The sequence below is a fragment of the Pelodiscus sinensis genome, chromosome 2 (assembly GCF_052426305.1).
Source record: "Pelodiscus sinensis isolate ZL-2025 chromosome 2, ASM5242630v1, whole genome shotgun sequence".
Taxonomy (NCBI): Eukaryota; Metazoa; Chordata; order Testudines; family Trionychidae; genus Pelodiscus; species Pelodiscus sinensis.
In genome coordinates this window covers 46445817-46467549 of record NC_143053.1, presented here as the reverse complement: position 1 = coordinate 46467549, position 21733 = coordinate 46445817, and the positions used below count along the sequence as shown (strand labels likewise).

The 21733-nt window shown below is 44.0% G+C and overlaps 1 protein-coding gene across 2 annotated transcripts in view; it reads right to left on the bottom strand.

Moving 5' to 3' along the window:
• Positions 1–21733, bottom strand: part of MMP16 (matrix metallopeptidase 16) — a 262877-nt gene that overhangs the window by 67922 nt on the left and 173222 nt on the right. For both annotated transcript variants that reach the window (XM_006112976.5, XM_075920430.2), the window contains 2 exons: positions 11615–11776; positions 8250–8467 (listed from right to left, as the gene is read on the bottom strand). In XM_006112976.5, the coding sequence (XP_006113038.1) occupies positions 8250–8467; positions 11615–11776 (380 nt within the window). The remainder of the gene's footprint in view (positions 1–8249; positions 8468–11614; positions 11777–21733) is intronic.

The window sequence follows — 21733 nt, the reverse complement described above, 5'->3', positions numbered from 1 at the left end:
AAAATGAACGCTATGAAAATGATACATTTCCAGTATTTGGAGTTCCCTTCTATAAAGCTCTATTCTCAGATGTTTGCTTCAGTGGGGATTATTAGTTTCAAACTAAATGAGAAACAAGGACTTGTTAATGTGCATGTTTAACATCAATACATATTTTAACTCAAAAGACTTGTATGGATGATGCCCCCAATCCTACAAACACTTATACATTTACGTTTCTTTAAGCACCTGAGTAATTCCATTAAGTTCAGAGGAACGACTTCAGTGTAAAAGTTTTCACAGGTCTGTCATAGGCTTTTTTAATCTACTCTACAGAGGCATAACCTGTGGGACTTCTCAGTTTCTCCATAAATCTTTCTATGAGCTTCTATGTCACAAGTCACTACTTGCTACTGCTGCTGGAAGTGCTTTCACTGATTTTGCAGGTGGTACTCTTCTTTGTGAGATAGAATCAAACCAACTTTTCATCATGATGTTAAGAGACACCAGTTCTCACTTAGTCACATATATATAAAAATAAAGGGTTAGTAAATGATAATTAAATGTTTTAATAAATTGTTAATCAATTATTATAGATTGTTAATGAGTCCAACAAGTTTATAAGCCTCTATCATACACACACTCTTAACTGTAAGAGTTATTAATCATCTATTAATCATTTATGAGTCATTTGAAAATGTTTCATAAATAGAACCTTAATCTAAAGAGTACCCAGAACTGATATTGCTAGAGTTGCCATTTTTCATACAGACATAAAACTGAACTCCTAGCCACTTGTGCAAACAGCCTATGACACTTAAAAAAAAAGAGTAGAGGTTTAACTTAATTGTTCTGGCCAAAAGATAACTCAGGTAATTACAATCTGAATACCTAAATCCCCCTGTAGTTGGATATGGGACACTCCACTGATTCCTCACCTACCACTTTGTTTCTGGGCAGGGTGATTATTCATCCCTTCCCTAATTTACATGTGTGTTGAAAGGCTTAAGTAATATTTGTAAAAAAAATCCTTTGGAAAAAAATTCTATAGAAGTTATACATATTACTTCTAGCAACTACTTCTGGGTACGTCTAGACTGCAAGCTTCTTTCGAAAGAAGCTTTTTCAGAAGAGATCTTTTGAAAAAACTTCTTCCAAAAGAGAGAGTCCACACTGCCAAAAAGCATTGAAAAAGTGATCTGCTTTTTCGAAAGATAGCGTCTTCACTGAATGGACACTCTCATTTAAGTGTGATTACTATGGATGGAGTGGCCACCAGGGCACCTGTGCTTTTTCCTGGAGGCCTCTTCTTTCGAAAAAACTCCCTCTTCCTAGTCTACACATGCCTTTTCTAAAAGAGCTCTTTCAGAAAAAGGCATTCTTCCTCATAGAATGAGGTTTAGCAATGTTGGAAAAACCCCAGCGTTCTTTCAAAAGAACGCGATTGAAATGTGGACATAAGTGAAGTTTTTTCAGAAAAACTGCCATTTTTCCGAAAAAACCCTGCAGTCTAGATGCACCCTATATCATTATTCCCATGTACTCCCATCCTTCTGTTTCCTAGATCCCTTACCACTTATTCTGATGCCAATATTTCAAACACATCCCTTTTCTCTTAATTTCCAATGGTTGCTTTAAATCCACTGAGTTTTGTTTTGCACTTCACTGATTCAGTGTCACAGAAGCCATGGTTACCCGAATTAGAGCTGTCCTCTTCACTGCTGAGCTAAGGAATGATGAATCCCACCAGAGCATTCTTTCCAATACAATAACATGCAAAGTAGCATATAGGAGGCTGCTGTCTACAGCTTTAGTGAATGCTGACCTCTTTGCTCTCACTCTTCCATGGCAGAAACATTCAGTGTTTTTCCCTTCCGGAACCCAAAGTGCACTCTTCTGAACCTTCTCAGGCTGCCATTGACAGTCAAGACTATGCAGCACTTTAAAGACTAACAAGATGGTTTATTAGGTGATGAGCTTTCGTGGGCCAGGCCCACTTCTTCAGATCAAATTATGGAAGAAAATTGGCATGACCCACGAAAGCTCATCACCTAATAAACCTTCTTGTTAGTCTTTAAAGTGCTGCATAGTCCTGTCTTTTGTTTCAGAAAGACCAGACTAACATGGCTACATCTCTATTACTATTTACAGTTAAGACATTCACAATGCCACATGACATAAAACAGTTACACAAGCAACCCTGGAGACCACTCCAGAGAGCCACTCTCAAGTCACATTCACTTTCATACGGCTGTAGCTTTTTGTGACTTGTGTTTAGCATTAATTTCCCAACCCTTATACTCTTTTCCTCTTACTGCCAAAAATCCAAATTCATAGCAGGTTTCTTTCAGAATTCCTCACTTGCTTACCACAGATTGGAAAACATATATTCTTTTTTTATTTATTTATTTAATAGGGTACATTATGTAAATACACAATTCTGAAATGGAATTTTAATGACATCCATATAGCTTCATGTGAATATGTCTAAAGTCTAGATTAATGGCAAGGGGCAACAACAGCAACCACTCAACTGCCAGAAGACCAAACATTATATGGTTTTTACTTTATAAAAATGTTTCCCCCTCCACAGTGTTTCTCAAGAGGTGAAGAGTCAGAAAACATATTTGTACAAACTGTGAAGAAAATATTGTAAGTATTATAAGATCATAAACCACACCCCAGTTAGTCCTTATTAAATACCATTCTCTGCCATCCACATCATCATAATTTCACAAGATAATTTTCTTAGGTGTCCATAATATCTCTCTTGCTCCCTATCTAAATGCATTTACACTATCTTGGACTTGAACAGACACAAGCAGCAAATGGAATAGCTGAATTTTTAACTACTTGCCACAGATTATCTCAAGGAATCTAGTACTATTATGGCCAAAAGGAGTATGTAAGGAAAAGTATAGTGTTTCTTTCATGCTGTAATACTAAGCTATGTCAGAAAGGCTGGAGGAGTGTCTAGCCAGACATTTTGCAGTGAAACAAAGAGGCAGAATAGCATTACGGACAGCATTATGTTCCTTATTCAGATAAAGGTCCTTATCTAGAATTTTCTACAGCCCTTTCTTCTAATTTACAACAAATTATGTAATCCAAGTTTGTCCTTCCCTGATAATCACAAGCTCCTATTTAATGAAAAGAGCTGCTACAAAGGTCGGGGATGCTGTGAAACTTATGAAACCGAGAAGAGGCCAACAAGCACAGTACTACTGATCATGGTGCCGATGATGAGGATGGTGGAGGTAGGGATGGCAGGTGCTCTCTTTCATAAGAATTAACCATGACACAGAATTAATAAAAAGACATGACATTTCCCTGAGTATTAATTAGTTAGAAAAAAATGAACGGAATGACTCTATTTGGAACTACAGGGAAGCAAGGAAATGGTATAGCCATTTCAAGACCAGGACAAATCTGTCCTCTTAAACATTTTTAACAATGAAATAGTTTGTCTGAAGTGATGAACATAATTTATGCCACAGATAGGAAATGCTGGACTAGCCTTAAAGTCTGGCTTACTACTTCAGAAGACTGAAAAAGCAGAATGGATGATATGCAGCATGGGAAGTGAAGGAAATTTATAAAAAAAAATCGACTGCAATAATGGATCCTGCCAAATGATCTGAGAAAATGAAGTTCCTTTCAATGAAGCAGATAGCCCCAGATATATGGACTGTGAGAGGAGTGTTTCTGCTGAGACTGAAGCAGATGAGACTATGAGATACCTTAGAGAGTGCTACATACAGTGACAGAGGGATTCTGCAGTAAAAGCAGATAGACAATGGCATGACAAGTTGCACAGCTTCCCCATGAGTGAGGCAACAGTTTGTTTTCTTTTGTTTTTCATCTATTTGCTACATCCCTGTGGGAGGCATAACTAAATAGAGGGGGGAAATTAGCTGGAAGAAAATACTGAGAGTAAGAGTGAAAACAAAACTCTATTCCTATTCAGCACAATTGTAGGGGATGACAGGAGCCTCTGGAGAAAGAACTGTTGGTGCTCAAAAATTCTGCTATCTCATTTGTAGCTTGTGTCTCTTCAAGCATGATTAGGCAACTGTCCTCCTCCCTGGCCCCACAATAAGTTAGAAATCAACTTTATCTATATGAAATATAGATTATTTCATACTTAATAAAACTACTTAATAAAAATTCCATAGAATATGTCTACACTGCAAAGTTAATTCGAAATAACAGCTGTTATTTCGAATTAACTTTAATAGAGTCTATACATGCAAACCGCTATTTCAAAATTAATTCGAAATAGCGGAGCGCTTAATTCGAATTTGGTAAACCTCATTCTACAAGGAGTAACGCCAAATTCAAAATAGCTATTTCAAATTAAGTGCTGTGTAGACACTTAATTCGAAATAGGGGGCCTCCAGCCCTTCCCAGGAAGCCCAGGTGGTCACTCTGGGCACAACCAGGACAATTTACTCTCTTCTCCCCCATCCCCAGAACCATTAAAGGGGTAGACACTGGCCACAGTGCCTGTGCCAGCTCCAAGCCTGCCAGCCCAGAGCCAGCAGTAGCCACCGGGGCCCCAAAACATGAGCCAGCAAGCCGCTAGCAGCCAGCCCTCCACTGCTCCCCAGGAGCAGCTCCCAGGAGCCTGCCAGGGCCCAGAGAAGGCGGGTGCCTTCCTGGTCCAGGGTGGAGATCATGGACCTTATTCAGGTTTGGGGGGGATGCTCCCAACGTCCATGATCTCCACACTAGATGGAGGAATGCAGCCGTTTATGGCAGGATAGCTGCCAGACTGGCTATCAAAGGCCACATGTGAACCCAGGAGCAGGTTTGCATGGAAATCAAGTTGGCCCGGTGACACCCCCAACCCAGAGCCCTGAGCTCCCCTTCCGCTTCTTTCCCTTGCTTCCCCCTTCCAGCTCCCTCCTCCCAGGTTTCCCCCTCCCCTCTCTCTTCCCCTCTCTCACCTTCTTTTCCCAGTCTCCCAAGAGGTTCATATCCCCCCCCCCCAGTTTTGTTCAATAAACCCAGTTTCTATTTTTGAACATAGGTGTCTTTTGTTTGACATCAGGAAGGGGGTCTAGGTGGGGTAAGTGGAAGGACGTGAGGGAGCAATGGGGTATGAGCACCCGGTGAGGAGGACCGGGGTGGCTCTGAGGGCTCCTCGGGGTGGACGCTCTCCCGCAGGGCCTCCTGGATCCTGACAGCCCCCCGATGAACTCCCCAGATGGCAGCCTACAGCAAGTGCAGTCGGGCTGATGGCAACGACCCCATGAGACGCATGGCATGCCCCATGGGCAGCTCTGGCTCCATGTGGCCGAGTGCTGTGGTGTCCTGAGTGCAGGCATTCAGGGCACTGCAAGACAGGACGGCTTTGCTGTCCCTCATCGAGGTAGACAAGCAAGCAGGGAACCTTGAGAACTGTCTGTCTGGGGTGGAGGTAGGGTCCCTTTAAACACGAAGCCCCATTAGCCTCAGGCAGCAGCCCCATGGACTAAGTCCTAACCTGATGCCCTGCCGGCACTGGTTCTGGCCAGTCTTAACTTTGGTTCAGGGTCCACTCAGTGTTGATGCGCTATTTCGAAATAGCAAAACGCTATTTTGAAATAGGTTTTGTGTGTAGACACGTTAATTTGAATTACTTAATTCTCAAATTAAGTTAACTCAAATTAACGCTGTAGTGTAGCCATACCCATAGACTTTAAGGTCAGAAGAGACCACCACTATCAATCATATATTCTGACCTGCCGCATTTTTCAAACCAACTATAGATGTTATTTCCATTTTTCCTTTAGCTACATTTATTTTTCTTTTTTCCCAATAACGAACTTCTTCCCTGTTTATCAGAATTGGCAGGGGAATTTTAAGGGCAAGGTTATTCCCCAATGTTCTAAGGAGAAGTCTTTTTGGAACAATGCACTTATTGTGGCTCTACTTGCGGTATATTTGAAGAATTGCAATTTGTTCGCCCCAGAAATCTAAACATTGTTATTAAAAAGTTTCATCCACAAAAGCAAGTACACTTGCTGATCTGTGGCAAGTTTTAAATAAGTGAGCTGTTGTGTTCTTGTATTTATAGTTTGAGTCAGAGCAGGGTCTGTTCCTCCTCTTTGAAATCAAGTTTTAAAAATTGCACAAATTTTATCAAGCACTGTAAGTTGGAAAAATGGCTATATTGAAAAAGTAATGATAGAAAGTAATTAAAAGGAATGAGAAAAATCTCCTTTTATCTTTAAAAATAGCTTTATTAACTTTCACTCTGGAAATATGCAATTAGACATTGCAAGATGTTCTTAAAAATTGCAAATAAAGGTCATGAGCTTGAACAAAAACTTCTGAGGCCCTTGAGTACATCCTAGAAGCTGATATGTAAAGAAAATGGGTTTCCTTGAAATTATTATTACTTGCAGCTTCCTCTGAAAATACTCTGTGAATCTCAGACTGCTTGTTTCCTTTTGCATCTCAATTCTACTTTTAACTTCCTAGCAATCATGGCCACATTTTTAGAAGAGCGTGAGTTCTGCAACCATGATTCCAATTTGCATATGCAACTCTAAAGGTACACAAAAATTGAGTGTTTTAGTTTGCCAGTGACCAACTGGATAATTACCTGGCAATTTGCAAGCACAATTATTTATATTAAATGTGTCAGTGTGCAGGTAAAAAAACGCCTGGCATTGAACATACATTTTGGAAAGTAAGGCCCAAAATACGAACCTATGGATTCTGTTGCTTATTAGACTTGTTGGAATGAGCTTTACCAAGTTTTTGTCACTGAGTGGAGTAGCATGACTAGAAATCTGCTTATTATTGAAACATAAAACCATATTTGAGTGTTTATAAAATGTACGATGAATAAATTATTTTAAGTTAGTAAGTAAAACTGAATTAAAATTGTTTTCTGTTAATGGCTACAACTTTTATTTTCAAATATAAAGGGAAAAAGTAGTTAGAAATTATAATGCATCTATTTGTCTGAAAGCATAGGGCTGGGTAGACAGGCAATTTTGTATTAGTGGTAGATCACATCAGTATTTATCAAATTATGTCCAAATAAATGAGAGTATGTTCTGTTGTTCTTTCGATGGATGATATGAGATGAAGTAGGTATTTTAATATCCTGCTTAATGTATCTCAGAAAATTAGATTCTTCCTTAACCTTTTGGTTTTATTCACAAAGATTGATGGAATAGCACTTCCAAAAAAATCAGACAAAATTTGAAGGAAAGCCAAAAATTCAAATGCGAGGTTATTTCCTTTTTTCAGAAGGACTGACACAATCCTCAGTCTTTTATGGAAAAATAATTTATCTCTTGCCCTTTCCTTGTGAAGAGAATTCAACAATTTGAATGAATTAACATAAAATGCCTCTTCTGGGTATAATTTTGAAATTTAAAAGAGTGATGACATATATTTACAGGACACAAACCCTGCCTAGTCCATTGTTCAGACAAATTTGGGACATCTCTGTGGATTCCAAGATAATATACAACATTAACATTACCTATCGCTTATTTCATGCAATTTGCACAATAACTGCCAGCAAATTAATTTACTTAAGAGAAAGAATAATGATTCTGATATTTCTGTAGCCTGCTATGTAATTTTGAAATTATACAAGGTGCTCTACTAGATCATTCTTCTAACAAATGACTTTGCTTAGATTTGTTTGTCTTTGAGCCTTCAGTGAAGCCTCTCCATCAAAAGGATAGTCCAGTTTGTATGAGATGCACCATATATATGCAGCTCAAGACAACTTGATGAATTGAAATAAAATAAAACATCTGCAAGGAAGTTCTTATAGCAAAAACCTTCACTCAAATATGTATCAAAGCAACCACTGCACAATGACAAAAATCCTTTATAAATGAATGATCTAATTATAAAGTTAAATTGCGGGGTCCTTATAAAGAAGTGTGTGCTGAAGACACAATAACTGCAATGTGCCTGGAAGTGGCTAAGTTCCCAACAAAATCATTCCTATCAGCTTCTATTCATGCCTTGAATTATGTTTTTTTAATCTCTGCATAACATGCTGTATTTACTTACCCTTACATTTTGAGGCATTATAGTTTCTGCTGACATGAATATATTCCAAAAATAGAACATTACAGTAATGCTCTGCTAGACATTTAAGCCATTTGTATATTTATTCCTTAGTTTCTTTTCTTGAACTTTCTAAGTGTGAGAGGGCTGCAAAAGCAGAATCATAATGAATGAAAGCTTGTTTCCTAAAAAAGTAGAAATGCAGACACTTCATGTAACATAAAAAAATCACAGCTTCCTACCTTGAAAACAAACATTTCCCTGCGAAGAATAGCTAGAGTGTTGAAGTTCCCATCACAGATGTTTGGTTTGGTTCCAGGATAGGAAGGTTTGTCAGCAGTGGGCGGCCGAGGAGGTTTAGGCTGCCTGTCATTCTTCCGAGGATCGGCTGGAGGAACAGAACGATGCGGGGGCACTGTTGGCAGAGGTCTTGTTGGTGGTGGGATCTTGTCAGGTGGACCTAAAAAATATCAGCAGGATGTTGTTTAAATCACCATAAACTGCACTACAGAAATCTCAACAAAAATATACCACAAGGAGTATAGCTGTACTGGCAGAAGAATGGCTTAGATGGCAACAGATGCCTTTTCCAAATTCTGAGCTGTGAAGATAACAGTATAACACCATGTGCCTTGGGTCTCCCACACCTCACTTCCCTCAGTCCTTTATTCTCAAGCTGAGGTGGTCTGCTGAGAAAAGCCGCTCCACGTTTCCCTGGTCTGCTGGGGGGGGGTGGGAGGGGGGGGGGGCGGCGCTAGCTTCCCGTCTCCCTGGTCTGCTGGGGGAAAGCAGCTAGTGCAGGGTTGCCTCACCCCGTTTGAAAGTAGGGATCTGATGTAAGTCGGATCCATGTAAGTCGGATCCATGTAACCCGGACTGCCTGTATCTGTAAAATATTTCTAAAATAGCTGCTTTGTAACATATTTGACATATTCTGAATAAATGATGCCAAGGTACAAAATAAAGGTTTTAATGGCACTCATTTAGGATGATCTGACTAGTCCATTCATACTTTTGCTATTTGTAAGTAATACGATCATTTCAGTTCTAGAGATATTATTGGATGTAGTGATAGTTCCCATTTTAAACACAGGACATCTCTGTAGGACCAATAATATCTTTGGAAACAGGGGGAAAGTCTGCCCGTTGTATGTAGCTATCTGTCTAAACCAGTTTAACTGTAGTGTCTATCTCTACATGACAAAAATGCCTGCTTTAATTCATCTGCATGATAGTAGGTTAAATAGCATCTTTGCAATCTGAGACAAAACTAAATCTCACATACATGAAATCTGAATGTCTAGTATTTGATCGAAGTAAGTAAATTAACTAGGATAAATGTTTAGTGATTGAACATTTAAGGCAACTTGAACTACCATCAGTGAAATTTAATAAGACATTTATTTCCTTCATAATTTTAAGGAGCATGACATTCATAATTTAGATTTAATTAGGCTGTGAGGAATACTGTCTTCCAATGTAGTTACTTTCATAGAAGAAACTTTTTTTTCAGACACTGAGTCTAAATCACCTTTTGATTTTAGTAGGCAGCAAAGGAATTAATTTGCAGTAGCTAATATTTGAATGACTCCAAATCGAAACTAAGGTTTCCATATTTGATAGTGATATTGGGCATCACTTCTCTGGAGTTCAATAGCATACATCTATATGTATCTACCCTGCACTGTGGCCAGAGATTTAACCTGGCCCAGCTGGCTGAGAAAGCCCCATCCCCACAGCCCTGCTGGGTATGCTCTGACTGGAGGCTGGCTACAAAGGCCTCTGGAGCTCCTCAGTAAGGGCTGACTGCTGCAGGGGAAGGAGGTGCTGCAGGAGCTCCTGGGGAGGAAGCATAACTATATCAAACAGCAGCAGGCTGGCCGAGAGGGACTGCAGTAGAAGCCTCCAGTCCAGAGTGTGAAGATGGAGAAGGTATATTAGGAACCCAGTAGGAAACAGCCCCAGGGTGGAAAATTGCTCCCCAAGAACTCAGCATGTTGAGGTAGGCTTCTCTGCTGAGCAAGTAGTGGATCATGCCACTGCTTCCCGGAGGAGAAGGGTCCTCCTTATCTGCTCTTCAGATACCCTCATGTGGGGGGAGCATTGTCTATTATGTATGGACTCTGTGGCTTTCGGCCATACTACCCTAACCCCAGAGGGACTGTATATTGACTCTGAGGCCGCCGTGCCATACGGTGTCTAGACTCTCTGACCGCTAGTCCAAGTTACCCTGACCGCAAGGGGGAATGTTTGGACTCTGTGGCTGCTAGGCCATACTGAACTGAGTGCAGATTGCTATACATAGGCTGGTCTATCAGCCACAAAAATCTATCTTGAATGGCAGTGCAAGGAGCTGCAGCGGACTTTTTCTGCCCTCTCCATTGGGCAGAGAAGGCACCCCTCGACAAGCTCTTAGAGCTTAATATTTAGTATATGGGCAAAATATCCTTGTCTAGATTGCTAACTTATGAGTTCATAAGAAACAATCTTATTTTGGATAACCACATAAAAGAAATTTTAGCTAGCAATCATTTTGTCCCCTTTGTGGAACATCCTGAGTATAATATATTTAGCATAGATGGATTTGGTTTCTAATCAGAGGCGCACCATTACTCTGTACCTACTCATCTAGCTTTCCTAAAAGCAAAAGATCAGTAAGAAATGTGACCTTGTTAAAAGTCAGTTTAACCCTGAGAGAACACTTACCACTTAGACATTTAAATTGGAAAACTAATGAATGCAAAACAAATTAGTGAACTTAAATGACATCGTTTGCAAATGCAAATGATATCTACCAGTCACTTGATATTCACACAGATTGAAGAGATTTTTCACTGTAAGAATGTAAATGCTCCATTAATTTAGCAAAGAAGATTCTTTAATGGTTAACTGTGGATGCCAAGCTTTTTAAAACTATGTATTAAAAAAAATGCCTTTGGAAATGTCAGACTCTCAGGTGAAAGTCACATTTCCTTTAAATGGTTTTTTTCTTTTCAATTAACTTGCATTTGTTGACTGAATAAAATAAAATGAGAAATTATTTACAGTGGATGTGTCTTTCATTTTAAGCCACACTAACTGACTATGATATACATTTTAAAGAGTAGATTTTTTCCCCCCTGATATGTTGCTTAAAACCTTGGGGTGTTCATAGAAAGCTTTTGAAATCCGTTTTCTACATTTATTGTATTAATAGTGGGGGAAACAGGGGAGGTGCTGAAGCACAGATTGGCTTTACTCAGGGAACTGCATAGTTTTATAACTGATATATTGAGAACCAACCAATTCATCCAGTTATATAAGCCACAGAATACTGTGGATTGAGCTGGTTATGAGTCAGGCTTGCATCTCTTAATAATTTAATAGTTTGGGATCCCTTTACAGATATTCTTTACTAGCAGTTTAAATATTTACGATTACCATTCCAGCTGAGTGCAGATTTAGATGCAAGTTGTGAAGAGAGTGGGACTAAATAAGAGAGTTTCATTAAAATCCATGTCTTTCTCACAGCAAGGAATCAAGACCTCTGGGACTATGGCTGGCACAGCCTATACTCAAATATGCTCTAAAGAAAAATATTTAATATATGTAATAAAATATGACATACCGTATATCTTCTGAATGCCCTGTAAATCATCACTAGGTAGTTTGAAGTTGTCTGTTTCCATATATTGATAAAATGGAGCCATGATTGCAGTGGGGTCATTGGAATGCTCCAAGCCTAGAGCATGACCCAGTTCATGCACTGCCACTAAAAATAGATCATTTCCTATCGAAACAAAAAGAGTAAATACTTTAGAATAATATGACTAATCAAGTAAGGTAAACACAGAGTCCTGAATACTGAATATATTTTAGTGTGTTTATAATATAACAAAAAATCAAGAGCCAACATACAAAGAAGAAATATAAAGGGAACACTAGAACAGCTGCAGACTTTTTTTTCTTTTAAACAAGTGAAGAAAGATTATCACTGATGAAAGAGACGTGGTGATTATTTTATGGATTGAAAAGACTGGATTCATCTTTGTTCATATAGCCTTGTGAGTGTACATGGTTAGTGCAAAAAGCATATTACAGTACACAAATCTTGATAGTCATGACTAACTCGGATACTACTGCAAATTTCAAATGAATCCTGCAATATGACTGAACAAAAGCATTTGTTTTGGGAAGTAGGCTTGACTTCAAACGAAAAATATTGTTTGTGATAAAGTTCATAAACTATACACACCTATTTAGGTTAAATGTGTGAGCGGTTAGCTTCGTAAGAGTATTCTCCTCTGCATAGCAACATTCTATTTTTATTGCAAAGAGCTGTGAATAATTAGAAATGCTGATCTCTGGAATTATTACAGTCTTGCTGAAAACTACAAATATGGGCCCTGATTCTGCAATTCTGCAAGAAAGTATACTGCAGGATCACAACGCTACATTGTCTATTGTTTAATCATCTTTCTTCCCCCGACCACTCAACAAAATTGCTTTGTGTTTCTTCATGAGCTTTTTTTAAATAGAGACTTAAGCCCTAGTTCTGCAAACAGACCCATTGAAATCAATGAAACTATTCCTGTGCAGCAGTAGTGTAAAGTCCCCTTAGTATCTGGCTTCTTGTAACAATTTTACCAACAATAAAGCCAGACTAAGGCTATGTCTAGACTGCAGGCTTCTTTCCGAAATAACTTTTCTGGAAGAGATCTTCCAAAAAAAAAGTCTTCTAAGAGAGTGTCCACACTGTTAAAGCACATCGAAAAAGTGATCTGCTTTTTCGAAAGATAGCATCCATACTGAATGGACGCTGTCTTGCATTTAAGAACTCCCTCTTCTTTGACCACAGATGTCTTTTTCCGAAAGAGCTCTTTTGGAAAAGGCATCTTCCTCGTAGAAAGAGGTTTACCAATCTCGGAAAAAACCCTCTGTTCTTTCGATTTAAAAAAAAAACACAATTGCAATGTGGACGTAAGTGAAGTTTTTTCAGAAAAACAGCTGTTTTTCAAAAAAAAAAAAAAACCCTCCGTAGTGTAGACATAGCCTAAATATGAGATGTAAGGGCTATATTGTCCCCAGACAGGCAAGTCTCAAGTTGGAAAAGGAAGTGCCCAGAGTGAGCAATTATTGAATATAATGCAAGATATTTGGAGCCAACTCCCTGATTCTCCATATATTGGTATAATGCCTAGAACATGCAGGTGCTCTAACAATATAAATGATATATAATAACAGAGACAAAATCTATGGGGTAATATCTTTCATTGGACCAAATTTGTTGGTGAAAGAGACAAACTTTTGAGAAACCCTTTGTAGCTCAAAAATGTGTCTCTCTCACCAACAGAAGTTGATTCAACAAATAAAGATTACTTCACCTGCCTTGTCTCACTTATAGCTTGGGACCAACATGGCTACAAGCACACTGCAAAAAATAATAACAGTAGAAGTTTATTTTCATTTGTCTTTGCCACCCACTTATCCACACCCACCCACAATGCTGGGAATTGATCCTCTACTTTAGTGACTTCCCATCTAAAGAGGCTCGTGCTTCCATACTGCTTCCCAAATTCCCATATTGAAATAGTCGGTCATACCATCTGCTGTTCCTGAAACCCTCTTTAAGAGGAAAGGGTTTCATATCATAGAAGTTAATACAGAACTAGTCAGTATTGGCTCTCTGACAAGTACACTGGTACTGAGGACTATATGATGCAGCAAAGAACAACTGTACCGTGAAACTGCAAAAGGTCTTCTTCAGGTACAGTTATGGAGGAGTAAGAGCAGGGCTGGATTACCCAATAGGCAGACTAAGCATGTGCTTAGGGCACCAGCAAAGCAGGGGCACCAAAAAAAAAAAGTATGGTATAGTATTGTTTTTATTTTGAATTACATATGGGGGAGGGGGACACCATAATCTTTTCAGTGCTTGGGGCCTCTAAAGGTCTTAATCCAGCCCTGAGTAAGAGAGATACCGTGGAAAACGCTCTCCGCGCCATCCCTCACTCTCGAACACACACTTTCTTTTCCTGTCTGCCCACAAAAAGGGAAATCAGAAAGATACTGAATCTGTACAGACAAATACACTGGTAACTGGAGGTAACACTGGTTTTTAAACATGGCAAAAAAAAACCAAACCAAACAATCACATACACATATTAGAATGAATAAGAAAGATTTTTAAGTATCAAATTGATAGTACATCCAGTTTTTTCAAATATTTTCTTATTTCTGACATGTAAAAATGAACCTTATCCTGACTTCCTATGCCAATATGAACATATAGGCTACGTCTAGACTGGCATGATTTTGTGGAAATACTTTTAATGGAAAAGATTTTCAGTTAAAAGTATTTGCGCAAAAGCGCATCTAGATTGGTCCCGGAGTTATCGTTACAACGATGCGCTTTTCTGCAAAAGCGCGGTCTACATTGGCGGGATGCTTTTGCGCAAAAGCAGAAGCCCAGAACCATGTTGAAGAGGGCAAAAGGGCACCAGCCCTTTCCAAAGGCGGGGGCTGGAGCTCCTTTGAGACACGTGCTTAAAGGGATCTCCCCGGACAGCTGTTTCTCTCCTGCTGCGTGCTATAGGACCTCTTGCAGGGACTGTCAGCCGTAGCAGTTTTGGTGGTTGCCCTCTGCCTTTTTGGACACCACTGCCTTTTGTCACTTAGTGCCTTTGCTTGTTTTTTCTTCATCTCCCTTGTTTTTTCTGCCATGGAGCTAGGGGTGGCCATGTGCCTGCTCTGGCCCCTTCCGGCCATTTTGGAGTGACTGGAGCTGGTGCTCCAGGCTGCTGCCCTCCTGTTCCAGGACCTGGAGACGCAGATCGCTTTGGACTCCCGCACCACGGAGGCCATGGCGTCCCTGTGGCATCCCCCCCACCCCAGGGTGGAGAGGCCACTGTGGAGACTGGACACCAGTACGGACTGGTGGCACCAGCTGGTCCTGGGGCAATGGGACGACTAGCAATGGCTCCGGAACATTCACATGCGAAAGCGGACGTTCCTGGAGCTGTGTACCTGGCTCACCCCTGCGCTCCAGAGAGCCACCACCCGGCTGCGGGCACCCATCCCCGTCGACAAGAGGGTAGCCATCGCACTATGGAAGCTGGCCACCCCGGACAGCTACCAATCGGTGGCACAGATCCACCGCTTCGGGGTGGGCAGATCCACCGCTTGTCATTGTGATGGAGGTAAGTTCCAGGGTGAGTGGGGAGTGGGGTTGGGGGAGGGTGTTGCACTCCATGCCCAGGGGCAGTCAAGACTCCAGGCTGGGTCACCCAGGGGTTTGGGCCGTCCCTCCCTTGCACAGGCCTGCTGGTGAGGGGGGGGGCATTGGATGAAAGGGTCCTGGTGTGTGTGCGTGTGCGTGTGAGTGAGCACAGAGGGCATCACGGGGGGGGGGGGTCGCCAAGGGAGCGCACACTCACCCTGCCTTATGTGATGTGTTCCCCTGTGTTTCTCTGCACCCTTCTGCAGGTCGTCCACGCCAACAATGATGTCCTGCTTCCAAGAGTGACGTGGACACTACGGTGGCCGGCTTCGCTGCCCTCGGGTTCCCCAAGTGCGGGGGAGCCCTAGATGCCACCCACATCCCCGTCCGGGCCCTGGAGCATCGAGCGGCCCATTTTATGAACAGGAAGGGGTACAGCTCGATCATACTCCAGGCCCTCGTGGACCACCGTGGCCGCTTCTTAGGCGTTTATGCGGGCTGGTCCGGCAGGGCACATGACTCCTGCATACTACGCAACTCCGGCCTGTTTCGCAGGCTGGAGGTGGGCACCTGCTTCCCCCAGTGGGAGTTTACTGTCGGGGATGTGCTTATGCCCATATGTGTCGTCGGGGACGCGGCCTACCCCCTGCTGCCCTGGATAATGCGGCCCAACACGGGGTGGCTGGACCAGAACCGGGCCAGGTTCAACGACCGCCTAACCAGGCCCGTGATCACATGGAGTGCACCTTCGGCCACTTGAAAGCCCGCTTCCAGTGTTTGCTCACCCGTCTCGAGATGGGTGAGCGGAATGCCACGGACGTAGTGGCCGCATGCTGCGTGCTCCACAATGTTGTGGAGAGGAGTGGGGAGGCCTTCCTCCCCACATGGATGGCAGCCGAGGGCCTGGCCTATGAACAGCCCCACACAGCTGCCATCCGCCAGGCGCACCAGGATGGGGTGCGCATCCGTAAGGCCCTAACGGACATGTTCACCCAGGCCCCATAGTAGGGTCACCTTGGTCTCCCTTTACAACTCCTTCCCATCCCCTACCCTTCCCCCTTCCCTCTCCTCCCCTCCCCTCCCCTTGCCTCCCAATAAACACCAAACACAGTTTTGGTTTGAACAGAAAAAACTTGTATTTTTTTATTTACAAGGGTGAGAGGGGGAGGAGACCTGGAACTGGGAAGGGGAGGAGCTATTCCTGGGAGTGGTGGCCCTTGCGACCGCTCCTGTGGGGGCGGACCTGCACATGGGGGGCAGGCCGCATCAGGGCAGGCTGCACGGGGAGGTGGGCAGGTTGGGCAGGAGCAGGAGGCAAAGGGACAGGAGCAGGAGTGGCAGGAGGGGCCATTGCAGGAGGGGGAAGGGCAGGAGCAGGAGGGGCAGGGACAGGAGCAGGAGGGGCAGGAGGAGCCATTGCAGGAGGGGGAGGGGCAGGGGCAGGAGCAGGAGGGGCAGGAGAAGTGCTAGGGGAGGGATGGGGGGCATGGGGCAAGGCCATGCCATAATGGATGGCATGGCCAATGTGGGCGGTGAGGGTTGCGATGGATTCTGCCATGCGGATGCACTGGACCTGGAAGGAGCCCCAGACCTCCTGGCGCCACTGCAGGTCCACCTCCATGCGCCGAGTGATGGCTGCCTCGACAGGTTCGATGGCCTGCACGTGGCGCCGAAGGAGCTGGTCCCGGTGGCGGAGACGCTGCCTCGGTGGTTGGGCGGCTGGGGGTGCTGCTGCTGCCGCTGCTGCAGGACTAGAGGGTCCCCAGATTGTGCTTGGTCCCGCTGCAGGGAAGAGAAGAAAGGATGGGTCAGTCAGGCAGCCCGGCCACTGTTCCCACACCTCATGCCCTCCACCCCTGAGCCCAGGTGACACCACAGTAGTGTGGCTTTGGGCCCACTCGGTTATCCCCCTCCCCCCTCTGTTGTATGTTTGCATACAGGACCGCCTCTGGAGTAGGGTCCTCCTCCATGTATTGTAACCACCGGTCTGTGTCCTGGCCCCGTGGAGGGTGGGAGGGCGCATGTGTTGTGTTAACCTGTGGAACTCCCTGCCAGTGGAGGCTGTGAGGCTTTGGGCTAATCAATGGTGTTTGACAGGGAGCGAGATGAATCCCCACACAGTGCCTGGGAACACATCTGGCAGACATGATCTGGGCATCGCGTGGGATGTCTCCTGGATGGAACCAGGGGTGACTGGGGAGTGTACCATCCTTACAGCAAAACTCAGGTGGCCCTAAGGGCCGGCCCGAGCGCTTCCTCCTCTCCCCCTCCCATTAGTCCTCACACCCATAGCCCAGGGACATGTGTGGCCGCAGTGGGGACATCCCTTGGGGAGCCAGTCAAGGCACCGGGAGCAGGCGAGGGGCTCAGTGAGGGCCACGCTCACAGGGCTGTGACGCTGCGGTTTACCCAGGAGCAGCTGGCTGTGCCTCACAGCCAGGCATGGGACAGTGTGCTATTCTGTGCGCTGCACCCTTGCAGAGGTGCAGGCTCTGGCCTGAGTCCCTGGGGCCCTGGCTGGTTCCAGCCGGCATCCACCCTTTCCCCCTGGTCCTGCTGGATGTGTGTGAGCAGCACGGTCCCAGGCGTGCCCTGCAGCTGCCTGCCGTGGCCACATCCCGCTCGGTCACCAGGCTGCACGTGGTTGCACATGCTGCTTACTGCGTAATGCTGCAGAGTGTTCAGCTCATGCGGCCTGAGTGACATGCTCTCCCCCTCGCCTCTCCGGGTGCCTGGCTCCCCACCCCCCACCCTTGTGAGTGCAAAGTGCAACACTCACCGGTAGATCCTTTCCCAGCCTCCGAGGATGCACGGGAGACATCGGGGCTGCCGGAGGGGGCCTGCAGGGTGGCAGTGCTGGCCTCGTCCTCCGACGCTCTGCTGATGTCTCCTTCCCCCGCCTCGGTGGTCCTGGTGATGGGGTGGTGCACGCTGCTGTCCACGGGGACGTCCGGTGCCTGCAGTGCTGGCTGGCCCAGGATGGCGTGGAGCCATTGGTAATGGGGGCAGGTGTTGGCTCCTGCTCCCGGCCCTTGCTGGCCCGGACATAGCCCAGGCGCAGCTCCTTTACTTTAGCCCGGACTTGCTCCACGGTCCGGGATGCATGGCCCTGCTGGGCGAGTGCCTGGGCCATGCGGGCAAAGATCTCTGCATTCTGGTGCCAGAAGCGGGTGTCATGGAGGGCCGCCTCCTCCTGCCACAGGTTGAGCAGGGCCTGCAGCTCCCCCGAGGGTGGAGCCCATCTTTTTCTGGCCCTGGGGGCCTCCTGCGCTGGCGGTGCGGGTGCCTGATCCCCTCCTGGAGTTTCCATCGTGCTTGGGGGTGTCTGCTGGACGGCAGGGGCCACGTGGCAGACCTCTGGCCAGAGGTCGCGAAGGGCTCCTGCCTTGTGGCCTTAGCAGCCTGCGTCTGCTTTAAGGGGGCTCAGGTTCCCAGGAAGTCCAGGAGTTGACTGAGGCTCCAAGCATCCACTAGGGCTTTTTTCCGTTTTGCCTGCTTTTGCACAAAAAGTCTTATCTGTTTGTCTACACTGGCCCTTTTGTGCAAAAACATTTCCGCAGGAGGGCTTTTTCCTGAATGGGAGCGTCAAAGCATTTGCGCAAGAAGCACTGATTTCGTACACTAGAACATCAGTGCTCTTGCGCAAAATCAAGCGGCCAGTGTAGACAGCCGGCAAGTTTTTGCGGAAAAGTGGCCGCTTTTGCACAAAATCTTGCCAGTCTAGACGCACCCAGTGTGTGTGGGGAGAAGGGAGTTGACAGACGAAAATTGTAGGTTGTAGGTCCACAATTCAAAAATCTTGCCAGTCTAGACACACCCATAATGTTAAATACATTTTATGATATAGGGAGCTGATATAGAATCAGTAAGGCACAGAACTGCAGGTGTGAACGGGCACCCTAAAAGTCACCTGGTCCTGCATCCTGAGCTGTGGCAGGACCAAATAAATCCAGACCATCCCTGACAGAGGTTTGTTTAAGTTGCTTTTATAAACTTTCAAAGATGAGGTTCCCACAACTTCCCTTGGAAGCCTTTTCCAAAGCTTGACTATCATTATAGTTAAAATGCTTTTCCTAAATTTCCCTTGCTGTAGATTAAGCTCATTGATTCTTGCCCTATCTTCAGCGGATGTAGGGAACAAACGATTACCTCCTGTTTATAACAATGCTTAATGTATTTAAAGACTCTCAGGTGCCCCTTCAATTTTCTTTTCCCAAGACTAAACATGCCTAGCTTTTTTAACGTTGCCTTAAAGGTCACATTTTCTAAAAGTGTTTCACTTTGTTCCTTTCCTCTGGCCTCTCTCTCATTTGTCCACAGCTTTCCCAAAATGTGGCACCCAGAATTGGGCACATTGCTCGAATTCAGGCATCATTTATGATGAGTAGAGTAGGACAATTACCTCCTGTGTCTTGTTAATATACACCAGAATATTAGCCTTTTGTTGACTAATGTTCAACGTGTGTTTCACTACAACTCCAAGAACCCTTTTAGCACTACCTAGCCAGTTATCCCCTCCTTCTAGCTGTGCATGTGCTTTTTCCTTCCTGGAACTTGTCTTTACCAGATTTCACTTTGTTCAATTCAAAACAATTCTCCAATTTGTCAAGACCACTTTGAATAGTAACAATGTCCTTCAAAGTGCTTGCAAATCCTCACAGTGTGCTGTCATCTGCATAGTCCTCACTCCATGATCCAAGTTTTTAATGAAAATACTGAATAGTTCTGGCTCCAGGATAATCCCTGTAGGACATCACTGGATATAACCTCGCAGTATGACACCAAACCATTGATAATTATACTTTGAACTTGGTCTTTCAACCAGTTGTGCACTCACCTAACAGTAATTTCATTGAGACCACATTCACTTTGTTAGCTTATGAAAATGTCATATAGGACTGTATCAACATCAAGATATATCACATCTGCTTTCTCCAAACCCACTGGGTAAACTGAAGAATGTTCTTGACAAGTACATGTAAGCTGTTGCTTATAGCTAAAGATACGATTTAGTCATGGAGGTCATGGCAGTCACAAATTCTATGATTCTAACACACCTCTATGATTTCTTTGGCTTTCTCTATCAGTGGCTAAAGCCAGGACTGGTGTGGGGGCTGAGCACAATTGCTGCCAGCGTTGAAGATGGTGTGCCTTCCCTGTGGCTGGTGTTGGAGCTGTGATCCCTTCCCTAGTGGCTGTGGCCAGGGTAGAAGCTGGGGTTGTGCCTCTCCTACAACTACAGTGGGGGATGGAGCCTGGCTTATGTGCCCCTTCTCCACAACTTTGACTGTGGCTGAAGTTGGGGCTGTACACTCCTTCCCCGTTGTGCCTGAAGCTGGGGCTGTACTCCTCCCCACAAGGATGGTAGGGTTCAGGCTGTCAGCCCCCACCATGAGGCTCCAAGTCTCAATATCCATCCCCTTCCCCCTCAGCCCTGGTCACTGGTCATTTTTAGTATAATTGCAGCTAGGCTCCTGGAATTGTTCATTTACTGCTTGTGTCCTGTCCATGACTTTCTAAAATAATTGCAACAAAATAATAACCTTACTTATAGCCCTGTTAGTTTAATAATTTGTTCCATTAACTTTTCAGGTATCAAAATTAGGCCAACTAATCTATAATTCCCTGTATCCTCTCTGTTCCCCTTTTGGGATATTGGTACTTCTCCAGACCTCAGGGATCTCACCCATCTTCAGGAATTCTCAAAGGTAACTGCTAGGGTGCTTCTACACAGCAGGGCTAAACTCAAAATAAGCTATGCAGCAAATAGCTTATTTCAAAATTGGACACATCTACACAGCACTTATTTCAGAATAGAGCACTCTTCCTCCAACTCCACTTACTCCTCATACAATGAGGTTTACAGAAATTGGAGTAAAAAGCCCGTTATTTCAAATTTATTTCGAAATAATAGGCTTGATGTATAGACCATTATTCCAAAATAACACTGTGGTATCCTTAGGATTTGTCTACACTATGATTTTTGCCGCAAAAGGCAATGCAAATGAAGCATGGATTAGCATTTTCCCATGTTTCATTTGCATACTCTCTTTCGTTCCATTTTTGCGCTAGGGGTTTTTGTGCAAAAACAGGCACTGTGGTCGTAGCCATTTTGTGCAAAACCCCCTGTTTCTACAAGATCCTTTGCCTGTCCCAGAGAGGTAAAAGACATAGTGTAACCGTAGCCTTAGTGTTTTTGCCTGCCAATTTGAATACATCTAGCTTGTCTAAATAGACCTTTACCTGTTGTTGTCACTCCATTTTGGCTTACATTCGTTCACTCTTATTAATAGTGTTGGTCACCATTAAGCCTTTTAATTACAACTGAACCAAAAAGGCATGACAAATCTTAGCTTTTTTGATGTCATCAGATATTAGGTCCCCTTTCTTGCTAAACGGAGGTGAAACATTTTCCTTTGTCTTTCTCTTTCTCCTCATGTATTTAAAGAAGTTCTTCTTGCCTGATATAGCCCTATTCCTTTTATATAACTCATTCCTTACCCTTTCTGGTTTTGTTCCTACAGGCTT